This window comes from Choloepus didactylus, chromosome 9, assembly GCF_015220235.1.
Source record: "Choloepus didactylus isolate mChoDid1 chromosome 9, mChoDid1.pri, whole genome shotgun sequence".
NCBI lineage: Eukaryota > Metazoa > Chordata > Mammalia > Pilosa > Megalonychidae > Choloepus > Choloepus didactylus.
This window is the reverse complement of record NC_051315.1, coordinates 63,777,657-63,792,692: the sequence shown is the minus strand read 5'-3', so window position 1 is coordinate 63,792,692 and position 15,036 is coordinate 63,777,657. Positions and strand designations below refer to the sequence as shown.

The 15,036-nt window shown below is 35.7% G+C and overlaps 1 protein-coding gene across 2 annotated transcripts in view; it reads left to right on the top strand.

Moving 5' to 3' along the window:
- CIR1 (corepressor interacting with RBPJ, CIR1) overlaps positions 1–15,036 on the top strand; it is a 52,730-nt gene that overhangs the window by 17,694 nt on the left and 20,000 nt on the right. For both annotated transcript variants that reach the window (XM_037848617.1, XM_037848615.1), the window contains exons 2-7: positions 2,152–2,246; positions 3,946–4,019; positions 4,581–4,591; positions 4,681–4,745; positions 5,792–5,840; positions 6,643–6,760. In XM_037848617.1, the coding sequence (XP_037704545.1) occupies positions 2,152–2,246; positions 3,946–4,019; positions 4,581–4,591; positions 4,681–4,745; positions 5,792–5,840; positions 6,643–6,760 (412 nt within the window). The remainder of the gene's footprint in view (positions 1–2,151; positions 2,247–3,945; positions 4,020–4,580; positions 4,592–4,680; positions 4,746–5,791; positions 5,841–6,642; positions 6,761–15,036) is intronic.

Below are 15,036 nucleotides of genomic sequence, written 5' to 3'. Positions count from 1 at the left end.
CTTTTTGTTATGAAATAGTTTAAACATACAGAAAATTTAGTATGATTTTCTGCCAGATCTGAGCATTTTGAAGCTAGGAATATGTTTTATTACTTCTTATTTTAGTCCTTGATAAGTAGGAAATAAATATTTGCTCTCTTGAGCAATTGAGATTAGTGAAGTAGTTTTGTAAAATCTAACATTTTAAATACATGCTAGTTATTCTGTTAGAAGTAACATGGTATTCATCAGAAGTAATACGTTATCCTTTATTTCTCTGTTGCATTGTTTGGATTTTGGGCCTCAGTGAAAATTCCAAACATGTGCTTTTTACTGCCTACCCAAGTGTAGGTTTTTCTTCTACCATAACTTCACATTGGTAAGTATGAAGTCAGTGGAAAAAACTTTTAGAAACTAATACCAAAATAAATTTATGGTATATTCTGTCCGCAATGGGTTCTCTTTCATTTCTGTTTTTGCTTTTATATCCATATTAATCCTTCTTTTCCACATTTTAGACTGTGTCCCCATAGAACCTTCATATCTCCAAGCCACTTACTGAATTGCTAGTAACTACCCCCATTTTGCTTTCAAAATTGATTAATGTCTGTCTTGTCCCATACTGTCCTCACACTTACCCTTCCCACCAGTTAATAATTATTATTTTCTCAGTGTGTTTGTCCTAGAATTTCCCTTTTTAAAACCTATCATGTTTGGAGACAAAGGTTTGATTTGCTGTTTATGTCGAATGGTTTTCAGTTTGTCCTTTATTCTGAAGGTAGTTGGAAAGCATTGATACCTTTTAACCTGGAAGTAACATGATTAAATAACCTTGCATATGTTATGTGGGCTTTTTACCTTCTCTATCTTTATGATTTTAAAAATTTCACTTAGGGACACATTTAGTCATGGTGCCCACCCCCACCCCCAACCCCCCCAATCTTCAATCTAGAACATCTATTGCACCTATCTTATTTGTTTCCTTTTTTGCCCCTTCCCTCTTTTCTGCAGCTGCCTTTCATTCTTTCCCTTTTTACTCCTCGTCCTTCTCCATTCCTTCTCTCTTGGGGTGTCAGTGACATCCAATGGCATCTGTGAACATTGTTTAACCCTATCAGTTATGCCTGGTACTACAGAGGTTATCAGGTAGAGATATGTAGCCATGTAGAGAGACGGTTGTTCAGCTCTCTGAAATAAGGTAGGGCCTGAGTGCAAGAAGATCTTGTACTTTACATGCTCAGAGTGGTTCTCAAGTTTGACAGGTTTTTTTTTTTTTGGTAACAGCTTTATTGAGATATAATTCATACAACATACAATCCACCCACTTAGGGTACAATTCAGTGTTTTTTCATTTATTCACAGAATTGTACAACCAACACAATTTTAGAATATTTTTGTCACCCAAAAGAAACCTTGTACCTTTTAGCAGTCACCTTTCATTCCCCCCATCTTTCACCATCCCTGCCCTAGGCAACAACTAATCTGCTTTTTGTCCTTATGGAATTTGCCTATTCTGGACCTTTCACAAATGGAATCATGCAATATGTGTTCTTTTGTTATTAACATCTTTCATGTAGCATAATGTTTTCAGGTTTCATCCATGTCACAGCATTTATCCTTCGTTCCTTTTAAGTGCCAAATAACATTCCATTGTATGGCTCTACCACATGTTACTTATCGATTCATCAGTTGATGGACATTGGGTTGTTTCCACTTTTTGGCTGTTATGAATAATGCTGCTGTGAACATTGTTCAAGTTTTTGTGTGGACATTCAAGAGTTTTGTTTAAATATTTTAAGTTTGAGAGGTTTATGAACAGCCGAGTGAAGGTTTCCAGTAAGATTAAGACCCACCTGGGGCATGCCTCAACTGAAATAACAGGAGATGATTTGTTCCATGTCAGCGGCAGGCTGGGAAAGATAGAAGTTAGCACTTTGCCCAAGTTTGACGTTTTGCCTGAAAGTTAGCTATTTCGGATGGTTGAATTTAAGGACATATATCGAGGCATAAATTAGACTTTTCAGGTGCTATTTTGTGATGATAGCATTATAAGCAAAATTGACTATGTGATAAACTGTAAACAGCAGCATTTTGTATTTCATTTTAAAAGAAAATCAAACTTCCTATTTAATTTAAATCCAACTATTTAAATTTTTTACTTCACTAATTTAGGTATGGATGGCAGAACAGAAAATATCATATGATAAGAAAAAACAAGAAGAATTAATGCAACAGTACCTTAAAGAACAAGAATCATATGATAATAGGTAAGGAATTCAACTATGCCAGTCTTTTTGTGAGTCAATTGCATGGGAATAATTCTTTACTGACTCGTATATTAAGTCAATTTTTTAATATCAGATGCCCCAATGATAGGATTCTGTCCTTTTTTTGTGAATTATCTTCTTATTCTTTTACTTGTAGATGGTCTTTTTTTCCAATTTTACCCATAATTCACATAAAGTCTAGATTCATGTGACACATGTACAGTCTGTGAGCAAGTCCAAATTAGTCAAAGCTTAGAAGAACAATAAAAGTCTATACTTGAACTGCTAAGACTTCTTACAAAAGTATTTCTTTAACATAACACTCAAATGAAAAGATGCACAGGACAGCTTCAAGAAGAAAAATAATTTGTACTTGAGCTGCATGCCATTGTTCTGTTGATTACAGGGGCATGGTTAATGTTCTTCATTAGTTTCCTCCAGCATGGTACCTGCCCTTCTAATGGTTGTTATTTTATGTTTATAGTTAAAAGTCTAACCCTGAAGTTTGTTTTTATTTCTCTAGATTAATCAAGCAAGTAGTGGTGTCTTAGTTACATAGACAGTACCTTTTAAGTTAGAGAATATTTCCTTTAGTCTGAAATTCTAGAACAGAACAATAAATTTTCCACTCGGTTCTGTTTTTCATTGTTACAGGACTTAAGCAAAGTAGTATTAAACTATTACAAAATACTGTCTTTAAAACAATTCTGTATATTGAGGGCAAAATGAAAGCAATAAAATCTTAGTTCAGTAAAGTACCTGTCTCACTAATTTTATTTTACCTGGTTAACTTTTATTGAGTAACTACTTCATGCAAGACAACAAATGGTGTTAGGGACATATAACAGCATCTAAAATATAGTTTCTCTCTACTTTCTAAGAAATTTAGTAAGGGAAATACGCATATAGTTTGAGGCCAAACATGATAACTGATGTATTAAAAACACACCCTGCTTTAAAAAAATACAGCATGCTAATTCTATTAGCATTAGACAGAATAATTCTATTTGGGATAACAAGAGAACACTCATCAAAGAGGAGACATTTAAGCTGAACGATGAATAATGATAAGAATTTAGATCATTGTTCTCAACTGAGGGCAATCCTCCTCTCCCCTCCCGCCAAACATGTGATAAATGTCTGGAAACATTTTTGATTGTCACTCCCTGGGGAGGGGGGCAGGGGTAGGCAGGGTGTGCTACTGATCTAGTGGGTAGAGGGCCAAGGATGCTGCAAAACATCTTACAATGCACAGGGCAACCCCCTCAACAAAGAATTATCTAGCCCAAAATGTCAATAGATGTTGCTTTTGAGAAGCCTTGATTTAGATTTGGATATAGTAGAAACTTGTTTAAGATCAGAACAGTAGGAAAAGGGAGAGGGTATTGAGGAAACAGCCAATAATTGAATAAAAGATAGTGGAGATGAAAGTAAGTTTGAAACAGGTAAGAGTGTTTATGTTTTTTCTTTTTCAGTAAAAAGAAAGGTTTTTTTCCCCCCTTTGTTAATTAATAAATATTTGAGGCTATGCAGATATCCTGTTTCTCTTTGAACTTTTACCCACTAATTTTAGCTACTACTTCCCTTAGGGTTGTTTTTTGTTTGTTTTGTTTTGTTTTTGTGGAGAAGTGGTGGTGATTATTCTATAATTTTTTTCCTCCTACCTAAAATTGTTAACTTTATGTCTTGTTTCATTTAGATTGCTTATGGGAGATGAACGTGTGAAAAATGGCCTTAATTTTATGTATGAGGCCCCACCAGGAGCTAAAAAAGGTACTTATATCTTTTCTTTTTTTTAAATCTTTGATGTGTTTACAACTGAAGATTGAGAATTGCTATGACAGACATTTTTAAAAGTTGCTCATCATCTTTTGCTATTATTCTGTGAAGATAAAAAAACAATACTGTAATAGATGCAATGAACAAAGAGGAATATTTGTCTTAAATTTAGTAATATTTCATGATGTGTTCTTTGGGGAGGGAAAAAAATTTCAACATCTACAGAAGTACATTTACTCTTTCATAATTTACATATATATGTATCTTTAATCCTTCTTACTGATTATATTCATAAATAGAAAACGTAATACTCGCTATTGGTGAAAAGTATTAGAAGTTTGAAAATTAGAAATTAAGTCATTTATTTAATACTATCTCTTATTTAATATATTATATATGGTATAAATTTCATCTTGTGAAAGAAGGAAAAAGTAAAACCAATAAATTCTTAGAAATTACCGTTTATTACCATGATATACTGTAGTGTAGAAGACTTTTATATTGAAGTTTTTAACTTCTGATGTCCTTTTTCCTCATTTTTGATACACAATCAAGAAAACAAAGAGGTAAAGCACTATTTTCTATTTTTCAATTTACTTACAATAGACTGTGATTTTGTAGAAAAATTGAAAGAATTTTCATTGGATGTTTTTAGAAAGAGGAACCAGAAGGAGAGACTGAATACAAATTTGAATGGCAGAAAGGAGCTCCACGAGAAAAGTAGGACTGGTTTTCTTTTTTCTTTTTTTTTTTTTTTTTTGTATTTCTTTGTTTATATTATTTTGTTAACATATATAACATAAAATTTCCATTTTGACCATTTTTAAATGTACAATTCAGTGGCATTAATTACTTTTACAATGTCTTCTATCGTCACATCCATTACTAAAACTTTTTCATCACCTAAAATATCAATTCTACACCCTTTGAGCAATAACTTCTCATTCCCCTTCCCCTCAGCCCCTGGTAGCCTCTAATCTGTTTCTGTGAGTTTGCTTATTCTAGATATTTCGTGTAAGTGGAATAGCATAATGTTTTCAAGGTTCATCCATGTTGTAGGATTATCAGAACTTCATTTCTTTTTATAGCTGAATAGTATTCCATTGTGTGGCTATTACCACATTTTGTTTATCCATCCATTTGTCGGTGGGAATTTAGATTGTTTCCACTTTGGGGCTATTGTGAATAATGCTGCCTTGAACATTTTAGTGTAGACGTATTTGAGTCCCTACTTTCAATTCTGTGGGGTACATACCTAAGAGTAGAATAGCTGGCTCATATGGTAATTCTATGTTTAACTTTTCAAGGAACTGCCAAACTTTTCCACAGCAGCTGTAGGACTGGGTGTTTTTTTTTTTTTTTAAGATTAAAAAAAATTGTTACGTTTATATGAATCCCATCTTATGTTGCCTTTTCATTTGCTGCATTTACCTGAATCCCATCTTGTGTTGCCTTTTCATTTGCTTAAGAAGGTAACTATTAGGAAAAGGTATTTTTAATGGCTATCTTATGCAGCTAATCTGTTTGATCACGGTCTTTTACTGTTTTATTTACTTTTTTGTTATTTTAAATCACAAATAATCAAACTGAACCCCTGTAATAGTTAAGTGGCTTTTGGAAATACTAAATAAGCTTTATAGTTCTATATACTCATTAAAGTATTACATTTCATAATGTTAGAATTTTAAAACTTTTTCTGATAGCTGCTATTTTAATTTATTAGATTATTCTTAATATTGTGATTGTACATTTTCTCCTCTTAATAGATATGCCAAAGATGACATGAACATCAGAGATCAGCCCTTTGGTATTCAGGCAAGTGACACATACTTTACTCTGTTATAAGAATAAGTTTCATATAGTAAATAGTTTGTATATTGTTATACAAAAGTTTTTTAAGCTGAAAAGAGGCACTGTGATTTCTATTTGGATATTAGAAAGAATAAGAGAAAAATTTAATGCAGAAGATTGGAAAAAGATAGGAATCCAAGTTCTGTGAGTGAGGGTTACAATGCTAGTGGTCTCTGCAGTTTTCAAGGAATTTGGAGAATTAGCTCAAGGTCCAGAAAAGATGTAAAACTGTTATTGGTATAGAATCAGGACAAACTTTGACCAGAGTTTTTTTGGAACACTGCCTTGCTTATTCATTTATTATCTGTGGTTGCTTTCTTGTGACAACAGCTGAGTTGAGTAGTTGCAACAGAGACCATCTGGGCTGAAAAGCCTAAAAATATTTACTATCTGCCCTTTACAGAAGTTTGCTACTCCCTGGTTTAGGAAATTTAAAATTTAAAAGTTAATTTGTTAAAATTAGAGAATTTAAGATTGAGCATGGCAAAATTCTTTTTTTGGTATTTTGCCATTTCTTTTTGGATGACATTGTTATATTGCCACCAAGTTAGAGGCAAAAAGAAATAAGATTCTGCTTAACTATGAGGAACAATGTATAGTAAAGGATTTTAATGTTTGTGTTGTTTCTAAAGATAGTTATGGAGTCTCTTTCCCTAGAGATTTTTAAAAGTGAGTTTAATTTAACTTAAACTGTGTAGAAACAGGGAGTTGAACATCGATTAGATTTTTAGTATTTTGGTAACCAAATAATGTCCATATTTCCCAGGTTCGAAATGTGCGATGCATTAAATGTCACAAATGGGGTCATGTTAATACAGATCGAGAATGTCCTTTGTTTGGTCTTTCTGGAATCAATGCAAGTTCAGTTCCCACTGATGGCTCAGGTATGCACTAGCATGATTTATTTGTTTGTTTTAAAAATCATGGCCGAACAAGGAAAGATAGAATAACATTTTTCTTTAATTTGTCTGGATCTTTTTTTTTTTTTTTTTTTTTTTTTTTTTTTTGGCTTGGTTTGGTTTGGTTTGATTTAGTTTGGTTTTTGTTTAGACTAGGGCACATTCCCAAAGTGTGATGGTGGATGGCAAACTATGATCATATAATCTAATTTGAAATGCTCTCTGAAATAAAAATTTTCTAGCCAAGGGCCCTATGAAATTGATTTTAAAAGTAAAGGATACATTAAACATTATTTATCAATTTAGTAGCCTAAAAATAGAAGGAAGAAATGGTTATTTCTCATATTCACAGTCTCCTGAATTGTAAAAGTGGGCTGGACTTAAATCGTCATCAGTTACCTTCTCTTTTTCACTTCAGAGGTAAAAGTAAAATGAGTAAAAAGAGATGTTAAATAAGTTAAATTTATTATTGGTTTTTACTTCAAAAGTATTTATCTTCCTGTGTATTACTGTGTTGTTAAAAATTGGTCTAACCCAGGGGAGTGAATCTCCCTGGCAATGTGGAATATGACTCCTGGGGAGGAATGTAGACCTGGCATCGTGGGACGGAGAACATCTTCTTGACCAAAAGGGGGATGTGAAAGGAAATGAAATAAGCTTCAGTGGCAGAGAGATTCCAAAAGGAGCCGAGAGATCATTCTGGTGGGCACTCTTACGCACACTTTAGACAACCCTTTTTAGGTTCTAAAGAATTGGGGTAGCTGGTGGTGGATACCTGAAACAATCAAACTACAACCCAGAACCCATGAATCTCGAAGACAGTTGTATAAAAATGTAGCTTATGAGGGGTGACAATGGGATTGGGAAAGCCATAAGGACCAAACTCCACTTTGTCTAGTTTATGGATGGATGTGTAGAAAAGTAGGGGAAGGAAACAAACAGACAAAGGTACCCAGTGTTCTTTTTTACTTCAATTGCTCTTTTTCACTCTGATTATTATTCTTGTTATTTTTGTGTGTGTGCTAATGAAGGTGTCAGGGATTTATTTAGGTGATGAATGTACAACTATGTAATGGTACTGTAAACAATCGAAAGTACAAGTTGTTTTGTATGACTGCGTGGTATGCGAATATATCTCAATAAAATGATGATAAAAAAAAATAAAAATTGGTCTAATTAAGTTTGGATCATTTTTGTTCTTTTTATAAAAAGATATTAAAAAAGAAGTTTTAATTTATAACTGTGAATGCCTTGTTTAGTATATTATTGAGACAATCACACTAATTCAACCCTAACTCCATAAATTGTAATAGAAATAGCCTACTTAATCCTGTAACCTAAGCAAGTTATTTCACTTTTAGATGTTTTAACTCTTTATTTTAAATAAGGATGATAGAATAACTCAGTGAATTTCAGCATTTTTAAAGCAGCTGTAGAACTTTTTTAAAAAAGAAATCTTACATGAAACCCCAAAGTATAGAACATATGAAGCAAAGCTGCTCTGTTGCAGTAGATGCTCTGGGCATGCAGTCTTACCAAGACCTCTGATACACCTCTTTAGGACTCCCAATGGCTTCCACTGCCACCGCAATCTGAGCCCAGGGTTCAACCTCAGTCAACTTGGCCTTCAGCTTCTATTCTATAGGTGAAGATCCTGCTTCCTTCCAGCAAGCCAGGTTCGGGTGATAGGACTCAGGATGGCCAGTTCTTAGATTAGGAGTTTAGGAATTTGATCCTTTATCAAGTTTGACACCATCTCTTTGATGATATTGTTGAGGTCAGAATGGGTGAAGGAAGTACACAGAAAGAATATTATAATTGATTTTTGAAAATCCTTGTTGCTGTAAAAAGCACTAAGATACCATTTAAGTAGAGGGAAATCCATTTGCTCAGTGGTGGGAGAACATTGATATAGGCCTTGGCCTGGCAATCTCTGACAAAAGAATATCCCACTGATGCCACAATATGGATACTCTTACAAATGTACATACCTAATAATCCCTCCTCCCCTAGCCCAACCCAACTGGTAGAAGAAGGGAAAAGAATGCCAAAGGAAATAAAACTCCACAGAAAATGGGTTTGAAGTAGGACATATACCAAGAACCCAATACACCAATATAAAGAAAATAAAGACCTGCCTGTAATGCTTTTCACCTTCTACCACCTGACTGCTCAATTTATTTAGAGAGAAAGCAAATATCCAGTGACCCAAATATTTCTGACCACTTACTTTATTAGTTACAGGGATCTTTTGTTATATCTGAAGGTATATTCTGTTTTCTGGAAGGATTACGTCTTTCTCATCTTTTTCTTCACTCCAACTTGTAGTGCCATTACAACTTCATGACTCCCAGATTGGCCTGGGAACTGGGGTAACTAAGCCACCTTGGCAGGTGATCTCACTGTCCTTCCCACTATGTGGGACTGGACTCCCAGGATTGTAAATCTCCTTGGCAATGCAGGATATGACTCCTGGGGATGAATCTGACCCGGCATTGTGGGATTGAGAACATCTTCTTGACCGAAAAGGGGGGATATGAAATGAAACGAAATAAAGCTTCAGTGGCTGAGAGATTTCAGATGGAGTCGAGAGGTCACTCTGGTGGACATTCTTATGCACTATATAGATAACACATTTTAGGTTTGAATTTATTGGAATAGCTAGAAGTAAATACGTGAAACTACCAAACTCCAACCCAGTAGCCTTGACTTTTGAAGATGACTGTATAACAATGTAGATTACAAGGGGTGACAGTGTGATTGTGAAAACCTTATGGATTGCACTCCCTTTATCCAGTGTATGGGTGGATGAGTAGATAAATGGGGACAAAAACTAAATGAAAAATAGGGTGGGATAGTGGGGGGATTTGGGTGTTCTTTTTTATTTTTATTCTTTATTCTTATTCGGATTCTTTCTGGTATCAGAAAAATGTTCAAAAATAGATTGGGGTGATGAATGCACAGCTATATGATGGTACTGTGAACAGTTGATTGGGCACCATGGATGATTGTATGGTATGTGAATATATCTCAGTAAAACTGAATTTAAAATTAAAAAAAAAAGTGATGCCATAATACTTCCTGCATATACATTAGGACTAGAAGGAAAATGGAAAAGTGAAAATAGTTAGAATATTAATTGGATGAAATTACAAGTGATTTACTTTTTTTAAATGCAATTTTATTGAAATATATTCACATAACATACAATCCTTCGAAGTATACAATCAGTTCAGTGATTTATAATTAAAATGTTTTTAATTAAAAATTGAGAAAAAATAAACTTAAAATTTAAGCTTTTCAAACATTAAGTAGCACATGATAGTCTTCAGAAGGCTCATATTTTCTTTGGTACCCCCATAATAAATTTAGTTTTCAGAATAATTGGAAAAGGTAAAGAAAGCAAAGAGTTACTAGTGTGTTATAAAGAGTATGTTTGTGGGAAGAAATAAATACCTAGCACATTGAATTCTTTTCCTTAGACTTCATTCTATAGAAAAAAAGTGTTAAAGAAATTTCCGTTTCCAAGTTTTCCTTTCAGACTGACAAAGTATATTTGTGAGAACAAATATTGGTAATTAGAGCATTGTTAATAAATCCTGTATTTTATAATATCTCAAAGCACTGTACTCGCTGATAAGATTATGGTAAAAATAGAGCAGTAGCTTTTACCATCTATGATACCAAATAAGATGATGAAAGTTACTAATCTGTTTTTGATGCACCACCAAGGCTGAGACCCATCAGCTTAAGCTGTGTTTAGGAACAATTGAAGATTTTGGAGAATAGTACCTTCTTTGTTTGTTGTTTGTTTGAATTATTTTTTACTTGTTACACAGTCATGAATTTTATCCTAAGGAAATGATCCTGGATATATCTCACAATTAAGTTGCAAAGCATTGTCTATACTAGTAAAAGAAAGAATTAATTGAATGAAAAGAAAGAGAGAGAGGAAGAAAGAAAAAGCTAACTTTCTAGTAAAGGTTATTATGTGAATAATTATGGAATATTCATTTCAGTGGATTACTGTCCTATATAGCCATTTAAAATGATAGGAAGATTTCTTAATGATATAGAAGTTGTTTAAACATTTGGATCAAAAAAAAGAGCAGGTTATAAAATAGAGTATTTACATGGATTCCATTTGGTGTTTCTATCTATATCTTTACATAGACATATAGATAGAAAAACAGATATTTTTAGGGAAGAAAACTGGAAGGTGCTAAGCCAAAATATTAATAGTGGCTGGGTCTACGAGGTATGATTACCTGGATTTTGGTTTCATCTTTTTTCTTACCTGTCTTGTCTACAGTGAAGGTAAACTACATTTATAATTTTATAATGAATATTATTTTAGAAGAATTTAAAACTGTATATAGAAAAAAATTATTTAAAATTGTATTGCGCAGTTAATGCCTTTAAGGTTTGACCTGAATTTAGCAGTACTTAACTAATGCTAATAGGAACTTAACTAATGCTAATAGGAACTCTTAAAGTTTTCTCAAAACAAAATCAAAAGTCTACTATATCAAATATGGAAAGCAAATATTAATAATGTTGTATTCTGAATTTGGATGCAGTGAAAAATAAACTGACCAGTTTCCTTATCCACTTTCTGATTCGAGCAAAAAAAAAACTTTTCAAAAAAAAAAATCACCTGTTGAATAATGTTTCACCAGTGAATAGAGATTATTTTTGCAGTAAGGCAATTTCAGTAGATGTGGTTATCATGGGATAATCATACCCCTGGGGTACAGCCTTGTGCCTGTAATCTCACAAGAGTGTAATTATTTCATGATAACTGCACCCCCTGGTGTTGCATTATTTCTATTATGAAATTTTTAGTTTAGTATATAAAGTAACTTACTTTGGCTCTTTATGATTAAAATATCACTCCATCTACTTAAAGGTCTGCCAGGTTTAAGTCAAAGAAATTTGTGATTACCTGGGAAAAGGAGAATGAGTATAATTGAGTCCACTTAATAAATATTAATTCTTCTACCCAGATCAAAGAATGAATTTACCATGAAACTTCACCATGTTCCACCGACTTAGAGTGTCCTGTTTTTTTCCTTTTTGCAAATCCTATGAAATCTTGAAAATCAAACTCAGTTTCTAGTTCTTTCCTGGAAAATATAAGCGCCTCTGAAATATAGACTGTATCTTATTGGTCTTTGTATCCCCAGTGCCTTACACAGTACACATTCTTAGCTATGATTGTGATTAGTAAATAATGATTTTGTTAGTGAGTGAATAGAGAGGCCTTCCCAGCTGTTCTAAACCTCTGAGCATATTTTATAACACAAATTTACAATGTATGTATCGTTCTTTCATGTGAGATAATTTTCCCCAAAAGATTGTAAGCACCTTGAAGGCAAAAACCAAGATCTCTATTTTTTTATATTTTAGGTACCTAGTGATATAAGATAAACCCTCAATAGTACATACTGATTTTTTTTGAATACTCTTCCTAGACCTTTACCCTTTTCTTCCCCTTCTGGGACACCAATGAGTCTTATATTCGGACGTTTCATATTATCTATCATATCCCTGAGGTCCATTTCGATTTTTTCAATTTTTTTCCCCATTCTTTCTTTTATGCTTTCATTTTCCATTCTGTCATCTTCCAGGTCACTGATTCATTGTTCAACTTCCTCTAGTCTTGTACTATGAGTGTCCAGAATCTTTTTAATTTGGTCAACAGTTTCTTTAATTTCCATAAGATCATCCATTTTTTATTTAGTCTTGCAATGTCTTCTTTATGCTCTTCTAGGGTCTTCTTGATTTCCTTCATATCCCGTACTATGGTCTCATTGTTCATCTTTAGTTCTTTGAGTAGCTGCTCTAGGTGTGTCTCTTCTGGTCTTTTGATTTGGGTGCTTGGGCTTGGGTTATCCATATCGTCTGGTTTTTTCATATGCTTTATAATTTTCTGTTGTTTTTGGCCTCGTGGCATTTGCTGAACTTGATAGGGTTCTTTTAGGGTTTGTAGACCAGTTGAAGTCCTTATCTCTAATTTATCAGATCTACAGCTTCGTGGAGTACACTTTCTCTAACTAACCAGCAGGTGGCGTCCACGAGCCACCTGTTCTCCACAAGCCAGATCTCCCCTGCTTAGCCTTTTTGGTGAGTGGGGGAGTGAGTCTTGTGGGGCCCAATTGGTGTCCCAAGCTTGCGTGTGTAGTTGGTGTTGCCTGCCCTGTATGTGGGGCGTGTTTCTGGGCAGTCGGGGAGGGGGGGTGGCCCTAACAATCAAATCTCCCTGATGATCCTAGAGTTTTAAAGCTACTGCAATAGTCTAATCCTTCAGTTCAGTCCTGCCACAGTTTGTCTCTGCTACTGACCCACAAGTCTTTGGTATTGGCGTATGGCTCCTGAGACTTGCAAGTGGGCCCCTCTTCCAGGCTGTGCACCCCGGGTCCTCTGTTGAGGGATGACTGTGCTATGTCACAGGTGAGTGCCGTCCCCCCAGGGCAGTTCTGGGCTGCTGGGCTGTGTTGGGAGGCTCCCAGTCTGCTCAAATGATGGCTGAATGGGGCTCTGTTAATTCACACTGCTCCCCCTTCCCAGCTCTGGGACATTCAGCTGAGGTTGCAGGGAAGGCTAATGTCCACGCCCAGTTTTGTGGTGTGTGCCTGTTATTTGAAGCACTTCCGTCACATTGGGTTGTCTGGGGCAGCTCTGGGCTATGGGGCTGGCGATGGGCAGGAGTGTTTCCTGTCCACCAGGATGGTGGCTGTGAGCGGACACCCCCCTTTTCTTGGGAAGTTGTGTTGTTTAGTGAATTTTCTCAGCCACTGGATTACTGCCTTTTGTCTCAGAGCTCTCTTAGTTCTGCTCTTGACTTGACGTGCCCAAATTTCAATTCTTTGAAGCTTTCTGTATTGAGCTTCTTAGAGTAATTGTTTTAGAAAAAGCAAAAAGGATTTAAAAAAAAAAAAAAAAAAAAAAAACGGCCCTCTTCAGAGATCTAATGGGTTATTGAAATGCTAATAGACAAAGCAACCAGGGCCATTAAGGAAAGGTGCACAGGGCAGAGAGATCAGCCTTGCTTCGGGATTTGCATATGCGCCTCAAGGCCTGATCTCCGCCCTTCCCCTTTCTGTGTTCACCAGAACTCCAAAAATCCTCTGCTTTTATTTTGGAGTTTTTCGTGTTGTTTTTTTTCTATGCCTGTCTCCTCTCTGCTGGGCTGGCTGCTCTCAGAGTCTCTGGTGTCTGGTCTCAGTCTATCTATGGTTGGAGTTTGAATCAGTAGAATGAGTTTCCGATAAGAGCAGCCACTGCAATTCTCCCTTCTCCTTCCTGGAGCTGACAGCCCCTCCTCCCCCGGGACTGAGCCTGGCAGGGAGGGGCGCGGGTCCCCTGGCCGCAAAAACTTACAGATTTCGCTGATCTCAGCAGTTCCACGTTTTCATGAGTGTTGTATGAAGTATGCCCAAAGACAGATTGCTCTGTGGTGTCCAGTCCACGCAGTTCCTGGCTTTTTACCTACTTTCCTGGAGGAGTAACTAAAACATACAGCTCACCAGTCTGCCATCTTGCCCCGCCTCCCCTCAATAGTACATACTGATTTTTAAAATCAATTTCTGTGTTTGTATACTAGGGATGTATAAGTTCAGATTCCCTATTCGGGGTTGCCATATGATCCCTCAATCCCTTTACTAGGTATATACTCAGAAAAACTGAAAGCAGGGACATGAATAAACATTTGCATACTGATGTTTATGATGGCATTATTCATGATTGCCAATGGATGGAGGTGGCCCAAGGTCCATCGATTGATGAGCAGAAGGGATCAGTGGTGTATAGATACAATGGAGTATTGTGCAGCTGCAGGAACTGATGAAGTTGTCAGGTATGCAGTGAGGTGAATGAATCTTGAGGACATTATGTTGAGCGAAATAAGCCAGAAACAAAAGGACATGTATGGTCTCACTAATATGAACTTACTATCGTGAGCAAACTCCTGAGAATTAAAATTTGAGAGCATAGATTACCAGGAGATAGAAAGTGGGCAGACTCTATCACAGGATTTGCCCTTGGAAAGACTGTTGCTGCAAAGGAGAGGCTAGGCCTCCCTATAAATGTGCCTAAGAGCCTCCTCCCAAATGCCTCTTTGTTGCTCAGATGTGGCCCTCTCTCGCACGCTAAGCCAAGTTGAAAGGTGAAATCACTGCCCTCCCCCCTACGTGGGATCAGACACCCAGGGGAGTGAATCTCCCTGGCAACATGGAATATGACTCCTGGGGAGGAATGTA